Source organism: Xiphias gladius, chromosome 1, assembly GCF_016859285.1.
Source record: "Xiphias gladius isolate SHS-SW01 ecotype Sanya breed wild chromosome 1, ASM1685928v1, whole genome shotgun sequence".
NCBI classification, from domain to species: domain Eukaryota; kingdom Metazoa; phylum Chordata; class Actinopteri; order Istiophoriformes; family Xiphiidae; genus Xiphias; species Xiphias gladius.
This window is the reverse complement of record NC_053400.1, coordinates 35,372,296-35,390,630: the sequence shown is the minus strand read 5'-3', so window position 1 is coordinate 35,390,630 and position 18,335 is coordinate 35,372,296. Positions and strand designations below refer to the sequence as shown.

The following is an 18,335-nucleotide window of genomic DNA, read 5'->3' as shown; positions in this document are numbered from 1 at the left end:
AAATCTTGGACTCACAAATCAAAATGAAAGTGTAGGAAGAAAACCTGTCGGTTTATACATTACATCATTAAATGTCATTTAGTTTTAGAAGGTTAAGGTGAAAAAAAATCTAAGATGTGTCTGTTTTGTGCCTAATCTTTAATGTTTCATGAGGAACTTAGTAATTATTATTTAAATTCTTTTAATTGCACAATAAAAAAAGGGTTGTTACACCATTTTCCCCAAACTTCAGTTTTCTGTTCCAGTACTGTACCTGTAGGTACATTATCATTCATTTCTCTTTTCCTCTCCCTTTTTCCTCACAGTCTTGTTTTCTTCCACTGAACCTACATTTAACAACAAATAGGAAGTCAGTGTTTTACTCGGACCTGATTCATACAGTGAAGTTATACTGTAAATCACAGGTTGAATTATAAAGTGTTACCAGACGTTTAAGTATTTATTTTCTAAGGTTGACAATTAGAGAGGACAGTAAGTGTTTCAGCGTAACTTGTTCTTAAAGCTTTCAGTTTAATAAACCAATTTGGACTGGACGTCATGGTTACATCACTGCAGTTCCATTTGCATTGTGATGCCAGAAAAACAGCGGAAAACCAAGTGGAGGGAAGTGGGCGAGATCTCCGGGATAAGGAAAAAATGTCTTATTGTGTGGTTGGATGTCAGAATAGGGATGCAAAACAAGATGAGCTTCATTTTTATAGAATACCGTCGTCAAAGACGCTGTTCGAAGCTAAACACAGAAATCTATGCTTTAAAGCCATTAAATGGACACACTGGACTGATTAAATCTCCACTGTTTAGCACACACAAAGGCAAAATCAATGATGTAGTTAATAACGATAAATTAGTAAAAAGCAGCAACCACAAGGCTGGCTTTCTCAGTAGCCTGTTTCATAATGGTAAACACCATTGACCATCATTAGCAACATTAGCACGGAGGCAGAGGTAGCATGTAAACAAACCAAATTGCTCATAGGCACTTTAACGATAACCTCCACCAGCATTTATGCAAGGATTTAATGAATGATTGGGGCATACAATAATATCATACCTGTGATAAGAAATTTACTTTACAATATGACTGAGCACAAAATTAGCTAAGCCTTGGGACCACATAATATCCTTGGCGTTACAATGTAATGACTGAGGTTGTCTTACAGGGGAGGCATCCATGGATCCAGAAAGTCCAGATTTCATTCCCTCATTGTTCAATTATTAGCTTATTTAACCTGTCTTATGCTGTTAAACCACTAAAATAACTGGACAAGGCATCTGTTTGATCTATATTCCTATGTTGTAAATGGACACCTGACACCACTAACTGTCATTATCTGCCACCAGTTTGGCTCTGCCCACAAAAAAAACGTCAATGCTGCTTACAAACACAAAAAAGGTCTATTGTTTTTATTTTGTATGATGTTGCCCTTGAATTGAAATTAATGACACCGGTGGCCATTAAGTGAACTGTAGTCATAGGCCAAAACAGAGACGTGACATACAAAAGACTGAATGTAACTGACTGGCACCATGTTGATAGATGAGGTACCTAATGTTACACAGTTATTATAGTGTGACTATAAACTATATGTGAGACTGTAGACTATATTTGACTTACCTGCACAGGCAAAGCGCTAAAGCGAAGTGTGGAGGTTATGTGAGACTACAGTTTGACTAATGTTACGTTTTTTTGAAGTAGGATTTATAAAGACTATTATCGTTATCAGCTTGCTAACAAGCACAATATAGGCTAGTGATGCTGAACTAATTCGTTCTCATTGCATGATACATTATCTACATTTATATGATACCTCGGCCTTAGCTAGCCAGCTTTATTAATGATCAATTTATCACTGTTTGTCTGGCTTTCACTGACACTCAGCAATGTCAGCATAGCTATATTTGCTGGATGATAATGCTAGCGGTTATAGCGGGCACATTATCAATGAGATGTGTTGCCACACTTCATTATTGATGTAAAAGTTTCCATCACAACGCTAAATTGATGTGCTAATTTTTCATCATCATAGAAGTGACTTTTTATATTGTCAAGTAACGTTACTGTACTGAATGATTCTGGCAGTGGGTTGAGACACCGATAATCCTAAACTAACTTCAATTATAAACACATGACAGGAGTGAAATCTGTAATGTTAGACTGGAGATAATGCACATAAAATCTGCACAGTAAAAGGTTCTAAAGAACAGGCGTTTTGTTCTGTGGTGTGATCCGGTCATTTCTTGGCTCTATTTCAAAGTTAACGTTAGCTAGTGGTGTACACTCTTGGGCGTGTAGGGGAGCAGAATAGAGGCATTGAGGCAAAGCACTCAGGAGCGATCTTAAACGTCCCCTTTGGATATTTCTGGAAAATTTCTCCCGAGTCCTTTACATAGAAATCAGTCTACAGGCTGCTACAGACAACTGAGAAAGTTGGGGAAGGTCTAATTCTTTCAGTTACATTACAATCTGTGTATACATTGGCAATAAAAAAAGTGATTAATACATGTAAACTGCTTCATATTATAGTTTAAATTTTTGCCTTGTTTTGCTATGATGGAAAGTAACTAAGTACATTTACTTAGGTACTGTACTTGAGTACAATTTTGAGGTACCTGTACTTTAGTATTTTAATTTTTTTATGGTTCTTTCTACTTCTACAGCACCACATTTCATAAGGAAATATTGTACTTTTTACTGCATTACATTTATTTACCAGATTAGTTACTTTGCAGATTAGGATTTAACAATAACAAAGGATTTTATACGTTTCTATAATACAACACGTTATTAAAGATTAAATCAACTTTTTTGTCTTGACACCTTTTGTAAAAAACCCCCCACATAGTTCAGATATGTCTTTGCCCTCTAAACCTCTCACATGGTTTCAGTTAAATAACTGTGTGAGGACCAAAGATGTTAAATTATTAAGTATTTAATTAAAAAAAGAATCAGAGATCAGTCACAGAAGACATTTTACTGCAGAATTAAGTACTTTTACAGCTGCTACTTTAACTACATGAAGCTTGGAATACATCTGTACTTTTAATTCAGTAGGATTTCAAATGCAGGACTTTTACTTGTAATGGAGTATTTCTACATTGTGGTATCGGTAATTTTACTTCAGTAAAATATCTAATTACTTCTTTCACCACTGTTGGTCTGAAATATTGTGTCCACGCAACTCTAAAATGACTTTTCCCCGAAGAATAAAGTTAAATTGATTAGCATGTTCGATGTCACCATAGGATGTCCTACCATCTTCCCAATCATCATGACATAGGGTCCCAGGTACTTGTTGACTCCAAAGATGTCGAGAACTCGGATGTACCAGAAGATGATGTCGACGCAGTAGATGACACGACCGTAGCCCATGTAGGGCTCGTTCTGCATCCGCAGCAGTAAACCCAGCAGGAACACTGAGATGGCCACCAGGTCAGTGATGTTCCAGTAATCCTCCAACCACACATTGATCTTCTGCTTCAGCTTCCCTGGCTCCGACATCAGGATCTGGCAACAACAGAGTAAGTCAGGTCAAATCAGTTTATTTATAGACCACATTTAAAAGCAACATACATTGACCAGGGGGATTTACAAAGAGATGAAATTATTTGGTTAATGATTACAATCAAATAAAAAAACAGACATAATTAAGAGGACTGAAGTAAATTAGATAAATTAAAATGATGATGATAAAAGTGATGATAAAATGATAAAAACACAACAGCATTGCACAGGGAACAAATAAATAAAAACTGACTGTGATAAGTCCTGTCTTCATGATGACTATTAAAGGTATAAAGAAAGAGAGAGAGGTCTATATATAAGTTGGGGTGGAAGATCTAATAGTGAGGGTCAAACTGTTTAACACAGTTTAGGACCAGCAACAGAAAAATGCTTGATCACCTTCAGATTTTAAGTGGGATCTGGAATGGAGAGCTGTGATTGGTCAGCAGATCTCGGGTCTGAAGGAGTTCAGAGATATAATCTGGAGCCACTGCTTTAAAAACAAATAAAATCAGTTCTGTACTCTCCTCTTGATACCAGCTGCCTTTTGAACCAGCCGCCGGCACGATAAGGCTGACTGACTGATTCCTGCATAGAGAGACCTGCAACTATGATCTCAAAATCCATAACAGACAGGAATTATTTTAATTTTGCAAGTGATGTAAGATGGAAGAAGCCAATGCTTACAACAGAGGTGATTTGTTTATCAAATTTTAAACCAGAATCAAAGGTAAGTCCAAGATTTCTTGCGTTGGAGTCAAAATTCAACGAAATGTCTGCAGGGCTGAAAATTAGGATCTCAGTTTTATTCTGGTTTAGCTGAAGGAAGCTTTTTGCCATCCAGTATTTTACTCAGTGCAGTTCAGGGGGGAGCTAACACTGCATGTATCAGTAGTTTTCAGAGGAGGAGGTTCAGTTGGGGGTTGACTGCATAAGAATTGCAGGTGATATTATGTTTTCTAAATACAGACCTCGAAAGAAGCAGATACAAGGTAAAAAAAAGTGGGGCCTAATATGGAGCCTTGTGGTGCTCCACAGGAGAATGGTGCAGAGTAAGGGAGAGGCTGATCTGACTTGGTGGTAGGAGACAAACCACTGAATGGCCTGTCCCTGAAAACCGACAACATGCTCAAGGTGGTCCAAGAAGATGGAGCAATGGACTTTGCTGAAGGCAGCAGTGAGATGAATAAATAAGACATAAATATAAACTAAACAGGGAAAATACAGTTATTGTTATTGGTCAAAGGAGAAAATGACCGTCAGAGTTTAACAAAAAGCTGAATTCGACAAGAAAAATTCAAATAGAACAGTTTACCTGTCTGACTTTCTCCAGTCCCAGAGTAATGATGTAAGAGATGACGATCCACTCCTGCAGAGACGGCCAACGCTCCATCTTCACCAGGATGATGTAGTTATACAACATCAGATACACCAGGTATGAGATCTAATAGAGAGAGAGACAGGTGGTTAGTACAGGCTCACATTTAACTTGATATACAGGTCACATGGTGCAGCACTGCTGTGTCAGATTTACACAAAGTTGATGTGCAGCTGTTTGACTTGTCAACATGATTCAACTCAAAAACCTTCAATAATAACTCCATCCTCTGTTTGCTGTGTCTTTGTCATGAAGCCCCATTTTTTTAACCTCAGAAAACGGCTGAGCTGTGTCTGAAATCCCAGACTGACAGAGTTGCAGATTCTCAGGTTTAGGATGTTTCATAACGGGCAGTTAAAAAAAAGGGTAACGCAATACCTACAGTTTATTATGAACAAACGTTATTGCTGATGTATCTATTGTGAAAATCTACCAAATCTAAGTTCTTAGTAATAATTTTAATCTCAGATTTATATCAATAAAATAAAATGTAAAGTATACGTTTAAAATCTGAGAAAAATTCATATCATACATGTTTACTCCGTATGATGAAGTAAACATTTTGCAGTCAGGCTTCTCATGTGTGTGTATGTGTGTGCACATGTGTGTAGTATTTGGAAGAAGAGTTAGAGCACATGTGCACACATACACAGCTGTGCATACTGATTGTCTGACAAAAAAAAAAGTCACTAACAAAGTTAAAAACCAAACCTACTGCTCATGTCCTTGGATGACCACACTGAAATCTGCGTGCATCCCAAAATGTGTGACTGCACACTGACTGTGCATGAGCTAGAGGAGTAAAGTGGACACTCATGTCATGCTCTGTGAGTTTTCTCTGTATCACCACCCTTGGTCCTGTTCTCATTAAGCAGTGACACACAATGTCTTCTTTTCCTGATTTTTTCATGTTGTTCAGTTCTTCTTCTTGCTGTCAAGAGGTAGTCAGCATGTTTTTTACTGCGGTTTTTGGATTGTATAGAAGCATGTCTGCGTCCATTCTGGAGGATGGTCAAGGCTTATGGGAATCTTTGTCAAACTAAAGTAGCATGTCCTGGCTCAAACCCTGGAATCCCAGACAAGATATACGTAGAGTATCACTGTTGTCATTTAACAATTGTCTGCTGCTGTGTTGTGACGTATTTAAAGACGCCATAACCACGCATGGCCAACCACTGTGCTAACATGCTGTTATTTTTACTGAAACAAGAGGAGAGAGACTGGGAACTTGAAGCTTTCATTTGGTCATGATACTGTAGCCGATGACAGAAATCTTTAAAACATTTTCCACTCTGTGAACGCTCCAACATACTGTCTGTCCTCCTGTCCTTCTGTAACTCATCATAAAGACTGGGTGAGACAAACTGTCATAACCTTTAACGAAAATGTTCATGAACAAGTGTTCAGTAATGCTCTTTATGTCTTTGAATTGATTTTTGATCTTGTATAGCGACGAATAATGACACTGGTATCTTAATCTACAGTAAGAATGTGAAACTACAACATGTCATGGTGGGAAGAAATCTGCCTAATTTCATCAAATGCTGAGGGTTAAACCATCTGAAACACTGAACTGGACCCTTTAATAAAGTGTAGATCATTATGAAGTTAATATTACCGTTACTGTAATAATACTGGTTGATATTAAAGTACATTTTATTTTTTTAAAAATATGTACTTGCCGTGTTGAACCAGAACTTGGTGAAAGGAGCATTGTAGAACTCGTAGATCTTCCTCCCGATGGGAATCTTCCTCCGGTGTTTCTTCTGGTTTTCTTCTTCGTCTCCTTTCTTTGATGTAGTGTCAACATTGGAGATGGCGTCCTGAAACAAACTCTTAATTACTCAGATTGCTTTAAAAGAATGATCTCTCTCTGATGACATGAACAATACTGAAGCTCCTCTGTTTCGTTTGTACCTTGCTGGATTTGTTGTCGTCGTCTTTACTTTTACTGATGTCGTTCTCTTTGGACGAATGATAAGAAGCTTCATCTCCGAGACGAAAATCCAGGAGGAGGATGGCAGGAGGGAAAATGATCCCTAAAATCACCTGAACGCAGGACAAGGGGAACAAAGGACAGTTTCAGCAGAACTGTATTAACATAAACCATTAGGAGTACGGTGTAAGTTGCAATGTGCACCAATCAGCCACAGCATTAAAACTGGTTTTAATGCTGTGGCACATTGCAACTTACTCCGTAACTGTATGTTGAATCTTTCAGCTGAATATTTGATTACTTGTGGAGTCACTCATCCCTTATCTTTTCATTTATCTCTTAACTGTAAACTAAATTTATCGAACATATTTCTTTTTTCATTTTTATGCTGATGATCTGAGAGGCTGGTTCTTTCACCTCACACATTAACTTTGCCTCACCTTTCTCCTACTCACCCCTGGGGAGGCTCCTCAAAGTTTGAAAACCTCTGTCTTAGGGTTTTCAGGGCTTTTGCTTTTTTTAGTTGGATTCATTCAGTGCTGTGTTGTTGGTACCTTGAGGCTGTTGCTCTTGCCCATCCTCAGACAGCCCATCCACATGTCAGTCAGCAGCATCTGGCTGCAGGTATGGGCGATGAAGTCTCTGTGTTTGGCAGCTACAGCCAGCTTTAGACAGGTGGAGTTACTCCAGTTCTTCAGTTCGTAGGTCAGGAGCTTCATGGCCACTTGTTCATCATGTTTGTACGACTGATCCAAAAGCTCGTAGGCCAGCTGACCAAACTCCCTGCACAGAAAATAACAGCGCCCGCATAAGGCTGTGATGTTCAATACACACCAGTAAAACGGACACAACTTTACAGTTCTTAAGGTGTGTTCAGATTGAACACGAGGCTCTAACACAAAGCTTTCCAGAAACTTCCAGGAACTTTTCCCTCTAGTGAAAACATTTTCAGCTGGGGCGTATGCTTCTTTGCCTCAGTTCATGCTTTCTAATTTGTGTCTGATCAAGTCTTTCCCTTTACATGCAACTGTGAAACCTCCTGCTCAGTCTAATCACACCTTCAGCTCCTTACCACTAGTGGGGTAAAAATGAACAGTTTTTCCTGATGAGAGGTCATAATGCTACTTAAATCAAAGGGTTAATCCTCAATGTGGTAGCCTTTTTAAGACATGTCACACTCAGCTCTACACTGTCAGACTTTGATCAGTCTGGACTCGGAGTGCTGTTAATGCAGAAGGCGGCCCATCTACGCTGCTTTCTTCCATGTACACAAATGACTGTTCTAGTCATGACAGTGTGATGACACCACAGTGGTTGGGTTAGTAGTAAGATCAGCTGAATCAGCATATCGGAGGGACGTGTCTGATCATGTGAGCCATCGCAGCAATGTTCACAAATTGTACAGTTAGCTCCTCAGAGATTATATTTTTTGCAGAAGTTCAGGAAATAAGTCATTTTGAGTAAAGCTATGGTCCAGTTTTCCCCATCGGCTGTAGAAAGTGTGCTAACTTTCTCTAAGACAGTTTGTCTGCATGAGAGAAAACAGTTCAGACTGCATCTTAAACTTCTGACTCCTCCCTCTCAGCTCTCTCCTCAGTTTATGAAAGTCCAACTTCACCCAAAATTTTGCTGCTTCTCAGTCAGCAGCTGCCGCCTGCGAGGAAACTGACAATTGTTTAAAATCTGAGCAGTTTAATACAAATACATTCCCTTAGGTCATTTGCGTCCTGAGTGATAAACCCATGGCACTTTAAGGCTCATTTTGTTTTAGCCTATCTTTTAAATTCATGGTATTTTCTAATATGTTATTTACAGTTCATGGTGGTTTTTGTCACGTTGTCATGTTGTGTTGAAGGTTTGTTGTTATGGCACCAAAGTTAACTCAGCTCGACCATCGCTGACTTTCATTTCAATTTGAAAGCAACACCTGAATTTTTTTAAAACCTTGTTGTTTTGAGCGATGGGCTGGTCACATCACAGCAACGAAACACAGAAAAAAAACAGGATGTGGTTCTAATTTAAAGCAGCAACAGTTCTCAGATCAGCTGAGGTTCATGAGCCAGAGCTTCTGCCCAAGCTGCTTATTTTTAAATTCCGGCGAAGTACTTTCTTCTGTTTTATTTTTTTATGATAAAACTTGATAAAATAGATCAGATTCCAGTCTGCTAGAATTGATGTGGACTCTCCGGTTCTGAGCAGGACCTAAACAGGACCTGGACTCTGGCTGTGTCTGACTCACTTGGAGTTGTTCTCCAGGTCCTGGTAGATGTCATCCACCAGCTCGCTCTGAGACGACTCGTGAGCCATGGCCTTGTAGAGTTTGCAAGCCACCAGAGCTTTGGCCATGGCCTCCTCCCCCCGCTGCCACAGGAACAGCGCCATCCTCTGGCGCTTCATCAGCACTGCCCACACCATTAGCTCGTGGAAGGGGTACTGAAACCTGCTGACCTCGGGGTCGTCCACGTCAATGTCCACCTCCTCCTCCTTTTTCTTGTTCTTCTTTCCTTTTCCCTTCGGACGGGGCTCGTCGTCCTGAAAGGACGAGTCCACATGTAAGACTCACAGTAACGAACACGCCAGGAAGTATTCTTCTTAAAACACATAAACAGCACTCTAAAATCCAAAATAACATACCTCCATCCCAAGAAGTTTCAGAGCTTTAGGCTGTAAGAGAAAAGATGACAAGATCAGTTCATTACTACAGACATGATATTGTACTAATATTAGAGCCACATGTTATTTCTGCTCGGTTTTAAGACCCCAAATATGCAGCAGAACAGCGCTCAAATGAAATAGCAGATCCATGTACAAAAATTTCGTTTTAAGATCACTAAGTTGATTCCTCAGGCCCTGGATCCTTTGAAAGTAAATTTACACTAAATGCTTTGTTTTATTAATGATCTGTCCAGTCACTTTATTCTACCATCAGCAGATTCTGTTCTCAGTCTGAAATGTTCATTGTACAGCAGTTTATTTGTCTTTTTATAGCGAAACTGCAGTGATTCTTTCCTCAAGACTAAAAATAAATCTGTAAAGCTCTTGTCTGAAGTACAAGACAGCCTCATGTTGACTCTGATCTCTGTCCTGCCCCCCATGTGGATTAAAGTCACTAATATTTTAGTGTAAATTGTGAACTCAGCCACATGAGGTCGTTCCTGTAGTGTGGACTCTGTAGGGTTTTTTAAATTATTATTAGTACTGGATATTTGCTCACTCTTTTGAGACCATACAGGTTGTTGTACAGCGTCCTGAAGCTCTTCCTGGTGTAATTGCAGCGATACGCTCCACCCATCAGAAACTCCAGCACCAGTCCGATATCGATCAACGTGATCTGATAATCTGGAGGGAGATTCCCCTGAAACACAAATCTTCTCATGAATCAGTTCTCACATTTTCTTCGATTTTCTTCCACTGTCAACAGAAAAATGCCCTGAACAAGATGTAATCGTCTGTCTGAGCTGTAAAACAAACAGTTGTTAAAGGAGTCTGTTCAGTCTCACAGCTCCATCCAGAGTCTTACAGCCAAAACCAAAATGTAGAAAACCTGTGACTTCCCCTCTGACAGGATGTGACAGTGTACATATCTTATCCACTTATATTTTTTATTCAGAATTTAAACTGTTTGAACTTGCATCATTTTTTTTTTTACTCATTTCTATTTTTTGTATTTTTACGGTGTGTTAATGAGCTTAGTTTTTTTTATCCTGTTTCTGTTTCACAGCTGAAACCAGCTGACCTTCAGGACAAATCAGCTGATTGAATGATTCCTGTGCCAGAGCCAAAAAACACCAACATATCTAGGATCAGATGTTTGCAGCTGCACGGGCTGTTATAAGTCGACTTAGAGAAATGACAGCTCTTAATTCATCGTATTTCTTTGATTAGAAATGTTGAGTTGTTTATAAAGGCCTAGCCTCAGCTCAGTCTTTAACAAAATCTGAACGTTTCTTTCACATATGACCCTAATTAAAGCCACAGCACTCACCTTTTTCACGTCTCTGACCACAAAGTGCAGCGTGTTGGCTGGGCCCAACTTCTGCGGAAAAACATGGTCAAACAGCAAACTGATGAAAAATCAAACAATAACTAATTCTCAGATTAACAGGCTTTTCTTCTTAGTCTGCAGCTGTCAGCAGAGTGATTACAAACAAATGTTTATTCTAATTTGACTTGTTTCACTTCACAAATGAACAGATTAATTCAGTGTGTGAACATTAGTAAACCAAAAATCAAAGTGAGCAGGTCAAACACAGACGGGAGCAGAGAGCTTCACTTTAATCTGACAATAATGTGACTGACATGTTGTTTTAAGACCTTTTTATTTTAGTGAAGCAGATTAAGATTAGAGACAGCAGCAGTGATATAACAGAAGATGAAGTGGATCACTGATGGACGTTAAGCTGCAGATAAACATGTCAGTAAGAATATAGAGGTTAAAGCTGAAAGCTTTGTTTCATAACTCATCCTCAGAAGAGCAGTGTTTCACATTTTATTTTATTTAACATGAGAAACTAATTTAATAATGTGAGGGTGGTACAAGAGGAGAGCTCATGTTCATCATCCTCTGAGCCGCATCACTGTTTTCAATACATTTTTTAAGCAGTCTGTCAGATCTTTCTTCTGACTTGTCTATAAATGGAAGTTCTGACACGACAGCAGAGTTAGCTCAAATTGTTTTAGAGAAGTATTGCGTTATACAGAGAGCTGTTTCTGTTATTTAGCCCACCCTCATCAATATTAATGGGGCAGACAAAATAATAGAAACACCTGTCAACAGCAGCACAAACTGCAGCCTCCAAAATGACCACACCTCTGAACAGTTTCAACACAAAGTGGATTTTAACCGTCATGAAGGAGGACTTATTACAGGACTGTTCTATTAGACTGCGTTAGTTTTAGCCAGGTGTACCTAATAAACTGACAACCGGGTGTACATGATTACAGCATTTAGATTTATCACATGTGAAATGCCCAAATACCAGAGATGACAGTATGAGAATTGATCACATATTGAAAAATGGTGTTCCATGTGTAATTCATATTTAAAATTGTATTCAGTATTTTAAAATTAATTCATATGTTCTTTTTTCAGGGTTTCTGCAGGTTCACCAAGTTGATTTTCAGGACTTTTTGGGACAGTTTTAATACCACATAGGATGACATTTAGTACCTGTTTCCTACCTGTGTCACACTGGCCAAAGAATGAAAGTTATCAATGAAAAACAGTAGGGATGATATGCCCTGAGTGCATTACATCAAATACTATACTGACATCTAAGAGTCTGTAACTACAGCATGTGAGTCCCCAGGTTGCTAAAAGCCCCCAATTCTCAGAAAGATGACTGAACCGTGAGCTCCGTGTCCTCAACTGCAGCTACCACCCTGAAGTCTGAAATCATTTCTGCCTCTAACACGCTCCTAGCTGCCAGCACTTGAACACAGGTGATTTTTCATTCTTGACACAGACACTGAGAGAGTTTTCTCACCGTGTTGTACAGCTCCTCCAGGCGAGGAATGGTGAGGAAGCGATGGATGTTCACACCGTTCTCAATCAGCAGCTTCACAAAATCCACCCTGTCCAGCACCAGAGCGTCCATCATGGCCTGCTCCAGAGAGTTCACCTGTCATCAGCACCATCATCGTCATCATCACAATCACCCTCATCTTCCTCATCATCATCACCATCATCGTCATCATCATCACCATCTCTCTCATCATTGTCATCATAAGCACACTCACTCACTCATCATCATCATCACCCTCATCATCATGGTCACATCATCATCATCACCATCATCATCATCATTATCATCTTCATCGTCGACTTCATCATCATCACCATCATCATCATCAAAGTCGGGATTAGCATCATCGTTACCATCATCATCATCACCATCTTTCTTATGATCATCATCTTCATCGCCGATCATCATCATCGGCACCATTATGATCATCAATGACTCCATCATCATCATTATCATCATCATTATTGTCATCATCATCATCACCATCATCACCATCATCATTACCGTCATCATCATCATCACAATCATCATCATCAACGTTGTTATCATCGTCACATCATCATCATCATCATTATCTTCAGAATCATCATCGCCATCAGAGCTTTCATCCATCATCAGAAGCATCATTGTCACAATCACCAACATAATCATCATCATTATCATCGTCACCATCATCATAATCATCATCACACACACTACTATCATCATCATCGTCACATCATCATCATCATCATCATCGTCACAATCGCCATTGAAGTCATCATCATCGTCACCATCATCATCATCGTCATCATCATCATCATCATCGTCACATCATCATCATCAGCAGCACCATCATTATCTTCAGAATCATCATCATCATCATCACAATCATCATCATCAATGTCATTATCATCATCATCAGCAGCATCATCATTGTCACAATCGCCATCATAATCACCATCATCATCATCGTCACCGTCACCATAATCATCATCACACGTACCACTATCATGATCATGGTCACATCATCATCATCACCATTGTCACCATTATCATCATCATCATCATCATCATCATCATCATCATCACCTTTGAGCACAGTCACCTGACTAACTGCATTAAGTGCTAACGACCAGCAGGTTCCAAACATTGTGTGACGTGAGTTTTAACTCTGAAATGCAGATTCCTGTAATAATTATTCGGTGAGACTGACAGGCTAAAACAGTGTGGTTGTGGTTTGACGTTGGTTCAGTTTAACAGATGAATAGATTTATTAATTAACTAACAGGTCTGCTTCATTATTAAAACTGACTCAGATAAGATGAAGCAAAAAATAGTATCTATCACAAATTCCCGGAGTTCAAAGCTACATCTTCTTGTTTTATCTGACCAGCAGCCAAATTCAAAGAGATTCAGATTACTGTCATAAAAGAAGGAAACCAGAAAATATACACATCTGTCATTTCTTTATTAAGAATTGACTGAAATAATTAATTGATTTCCAAAATATCTGTCAATTAATTTTCGATCAAATAATCAATTAATCAAATGATCACTGCAGCTGTAGTTGATACAGCGTACATGGGGAAAGTGTGGTAGGAAACTTTTCTCCTCTGTCTTTGATTCAGCTGTTTGTAATATAAACTACACTGTATTTCTGAATATGGCATGAACAGATAAACAGGCATCTAGAGGTATTTAGTGTTGGCGTTTTTCTTGGACTGAAAGTTGACCCTGTTTGTGGTTATCAAAGTTCTTATGTCACTTTGGTTCCAGTCTCTTACCCAGTTGAGCAGTTCCAGTTTCCTGGGGTCGGTCTCCTCTGGTGGTTCAGGTTTAGTTTTGCCTCCTTTACCCTTCTTCCCTCTGGCTTTCCCTTTCCCTCCACCACCTCCTCCTGCTGATGCTGCTGCTGTTCTCTGTGCCGCTGGGCTTTTAGGGCGGTCGGTGGGTAAGGTGCTCACAGGCTGCACAAAGATACCCCCACAAAGTATCAGAAAAATAAACATTCATGGTCTATTAATGGACTTAAATAGGACAAATGATACGTGAAAACAGAGAACCAAAAGAAGGCAGGCTGAAGAAGGCTGCTTAGGGACAGAAAGACTTTGTAGGCTTGTCCTTTTTTTCCCTTTTGTTTCCTTCACTTTCATTTGTTTCTTTCTCCTCTGTTCTTCCAACTTCAGACATCAGGAGAAAATGTAAGGAAGGAGAAGACAAGGCAACACTTACTTTGTGTAATAAAACCTCCTCCGTCTACACTGTAACCCGCCAATGATACATGCTCAGATAGTTACATTTCTTGATGTCACTGAGACCTTGTCTTGCATGAGACTTTAAATCTACCTAATCTATGAAAGCAAAGACAGACTGTAATAACTCTAATGATTTTAGTGACTGTAATAACTGGAGTTTTATTAGTATTAAGTACATATACCTAATGCCTAATGTATCTGCTAGATAAGAAACTCACTTACTATTGAGGTGTCCAGGGAATATCTGAATGCAATCATATTTATCTTCCTATCGTATACATACACCTTATTTCTATATATTTGTGTATATTGAACATGTAATTGTATTCATTGCATTAGTAGTGGTGGTGTTTGGAACTCCATTCATAGCAAATAAATCCTGATGAAACTGATTTCTGCTTGTCTTTAGATCCTCTCAGCTCTGTGTTCAGGTTCAGGAAAGATGGATCTTTATGGTTAGACGAAACCATCAGATCAGTGTGGAGCGATGAGGAGACTGGAACCTTCCTCACATTAACACATGAAATCAAGAGAAAGATTTCCATCATGTTCTCCACATGGTTTTCCATCGTCTGAGCTTTGATTGGAGCTCTTTCAATGACCTCATCCTGCTGTGTCCTCTTCTTCTGTGGTGGTTTAATGGCAGCGACTGGAGAATCAGCTCCCCCTGCTGTTGCTCAGCTCATATTCACACAGCAGCAGTGGAGAGAAACAAGACTTCACTCAAGTTTTATTTGTAAAGTTTTCTGTAAATTCAATTAAAATTTGAGCTCCATTACGAGGGACACTTGATGATTGTAGTTTTGAAGAGACGGTGTTGGACTAGAACACTGAGGCAGTGAACACCACCTTAATGTTTGCCCATAGCAAGACAGACAGACAGATCAATGGTCAGATCAATAGACAAATTAATAGATGTATAGATTTTGTATCTGTAAACTCACAGGCCAGTGATGTCCATAAACAAAGATCTGACTGTGAGCGATGTCCACTCTGTTCCAGGCCAGAGCCAGACTCAGCTGATCTGACGCCGACGCATTCGTACCTGAAATCATCATCCACAAACACAACAGGTGTTCTCCTCAGATTCACACACTCATTACTCACTGCCTGTACACAGAAAAGGTACATCCCTGTAAACTGGAGGTCAGGTGAAGCTGAAACATGTGACATGTACTTACATCTGGTGAAACCTCAGTGATTTTAATGAGTGTAGAACGATGAAACATCTGCTGAATAAAAGTGTTGATGTTACCTTTGAGCAGAGCTGTGAGGATGGACATCTCAATGTCCTGCTGTCCCTCTGAGCCCATCCTGAACACTGTGATCTACATAAACAACACACAACGCCGTCAGCTACACACAACACACACACACACAAATACACACTGCTCTACAAAAACAAACACTGCTTTATACACAGCAACACACACACACACACACACAACACATGCACACACACACTGCTCTACAAAAACACACGCTGCTTTACACACACACACACACACACACACACACACACACAACACACACACACACACACACAACACATGCACACACACACTGCTCTACAAAAACACACTGCTTTACACACGCGCACTCACACCAACACATGCACACACACAAATACACACTGCTCTACAAAAACAAACACTGCTTTATACACAGCAACACACACACACACACACACAACACATGCACACACACACTGCTCTACAAAAACACACGCTGCTTTACACACACGCACACGCTGCTTTACACACGCGCACTCACACCAACACATGCACACACGCACACACACAATTCTACAAAAACACACGCTGCTTTACACACACACACACACACACACACACACACAAAACACATGCACACACGCACACACAATTCTACAAAAAGACACACACTGCTTTACACACACACACACACACACACACACACACACACACACACACACACACACACACACACAACACATGCACACACACACTGCTCTACAAAAACACACACTGCTTTACACACACGCACACACACCAACACATGCACACACGCACACAAAAACACACACTGCTTTACACACACGCACACACACCAACACATGCACACACGCACACACAATTCTACAAAAACACACGCTGCTTTACACACACACACACACACACACACACACACACACACACACACACACACACACAACACATGCACACACACACTGCTCTACAAAAACACAAGCTGCTTTATACACAGACACACACACACACACATACACTGCTCTACAAAGATACACACTGCTTTACACACACACACACACACACACACACACACACACACACACACACACACACACACACAAACTGCTCTACAAAAACACACACATACACACACAAACACACAGACACAAACACACACTAACACACACAAACACTGATCTACACAACTGTAAAATAAATCTGCATGACAAATTCAAGTTTGTGTTTGTAAAAACTAAATGAGAGTGTGGGAATAAAATCAATGAACAAATGATTCAGTGGTGAGGGAACACGAAGACACTGTGAACACACAAGTGCTTATATTAGTACAGATATAAAGCAGGAAACTGATCGTTCCCAATCTGTGTGTGACACTGAAGTTATATATACGAACTTTGACCTTGCCTTTATACCTGATTCTGATTGGACAATGGCAATCCAATCACAAAGCAGTTTACTGCAGTTTAAGCCAAACCACCATTCATTGGTTAATTAAGATCATGTGAAAACTAAAAATTAAGAACAAGTGAGTTTTATTTGTTATTTGCTTGAGGAACCAATAATTATGTCGTGTAATTTTATGTCTGTATTTTTTTTACTACATTAAAGTTGGGTTTTTTGTTGTTGTTTATTAACCTGCAGACATTTTATTAAATATTCTGATTATACAATATTGTTTAATTTGCATTTATTTCTGAAGATATTATAAAATTCTGGGCTTGAAATTCAGGATTGCCAATAATTTCAACCAGGACTGTATCACTGGATCACTGTGATACTGAAGAAAAATTAAAAACATGAAGATTCTGAAAGAAGTCCTGCAGCCCCTTTTTTTCTCAGATTTTTAGGTGGATTTAGTGTGGAAGGACATTGGAAATAATGATATCCTCAGGAAGTGGAAGTTACATTGAAACATAACAAAACAAGTTTCATGTCAGTGTTAATATCTGTCTTAGTTAGGACTCTGAGAAGGAGGACCATTTTTGACTCTAATTCATCTCACACAGTATCTTTATTTCTCAGCTTTGCAGCGCCCCCTGGGGGATCTTCTGTCTTTGTCCTGCTGAATGTCCATGTCTGTTCCAGACCAGATCCTGTCAATTCACCAGGGTTACATTAGCCATACCAACAGCTCTGTGAGGCTGCTCTAAGACACAGCGGGGCTTTGGGCTCCATCCTAACATCTCTGGTCGTTAAGATTTTTGAGTTCTGGACCAGAGCGGTGAACTTAAAAACTTTACCATCCACAGAGCCATGCTGTCAACATGGCTGAAAACAAGACTTGTAGCACTTAGTGACAGATACACATTTCTTGGTAAACATGAGATTTTTTGCACATTTTGGTGAAATATTTGTTTGATATGAGCATATTGACCAGCTCTGGTTTGTGAACCAAAAACTCGGCATTGGTTTGTTCCTGATGGTTTCCATTTAATTTCAGACTGCTGGTCAGGTTTGTGGAGAAACATCTCAACCTGCAGCAGAGCATTTTAATCTGACAACAAACCATT

General features: G+C 39.5%; 1 protein-coding gene across 1 annotated transcript in view; it reads right to left on the bottom strand.

Moving 5' to 3' along the window:
* LOC120795714 (transient receptor potential cation channel subfamily M member 1-like) overlaps nt 1–18,335 on the bottom strand; it is a 44,002-nt gene that overhangs the window by 10,757 nt on the left and 14,910 nt on the right. Inside the window, exons 9-21 of the mRNA XM_040137837.1 lie at nt 15,834–15,906; nt 15,523–15,623; nt 14,108–14,290; nt 12,303–12,437; nt 10,802–10,852; nt 10,031–10,171; nt 9,451–9,480; nt 9,056–9,348; nt 7,371–7,599; nt 6,798–6,929; nt 6,563–6,703; nt 4,818–4,946; nt 3,254–3,505 (exon numbers count right to left, since the gene is read on the bottom strand). Of these exons, the coding sequence (XP_039993771.1) occupies nt 3,254–3,505; nt 4,818–4,946; nt 6,563–6,703; nt 6,798–6,929; nt 7,371–7,599; nt 9,056–9,348; nt 9,451–9,480; nt 10,031–10,171; nt 10,802–10,852; nt 12,303–12,437; nt 14,108–14,290; nt 15,523–15,623; nt 15,834–15,906 (1,890 nt within the window). The remainder of the gene's footprint in view (nt 1–3,253; nt 3,506–4,817; nt 4,947–6,562; nt 6,704–6,797; nt 6,930–7,370; nt 7,600–9,055; nt 9,349–9,450; nt 9,481–10,030; nt 10,172–10,801; nt 10,853–12,302; nt 12,438–14,107; nt 14,291–15,522; nt 15,624–15,833; nt 15,907–18,335) is intronic.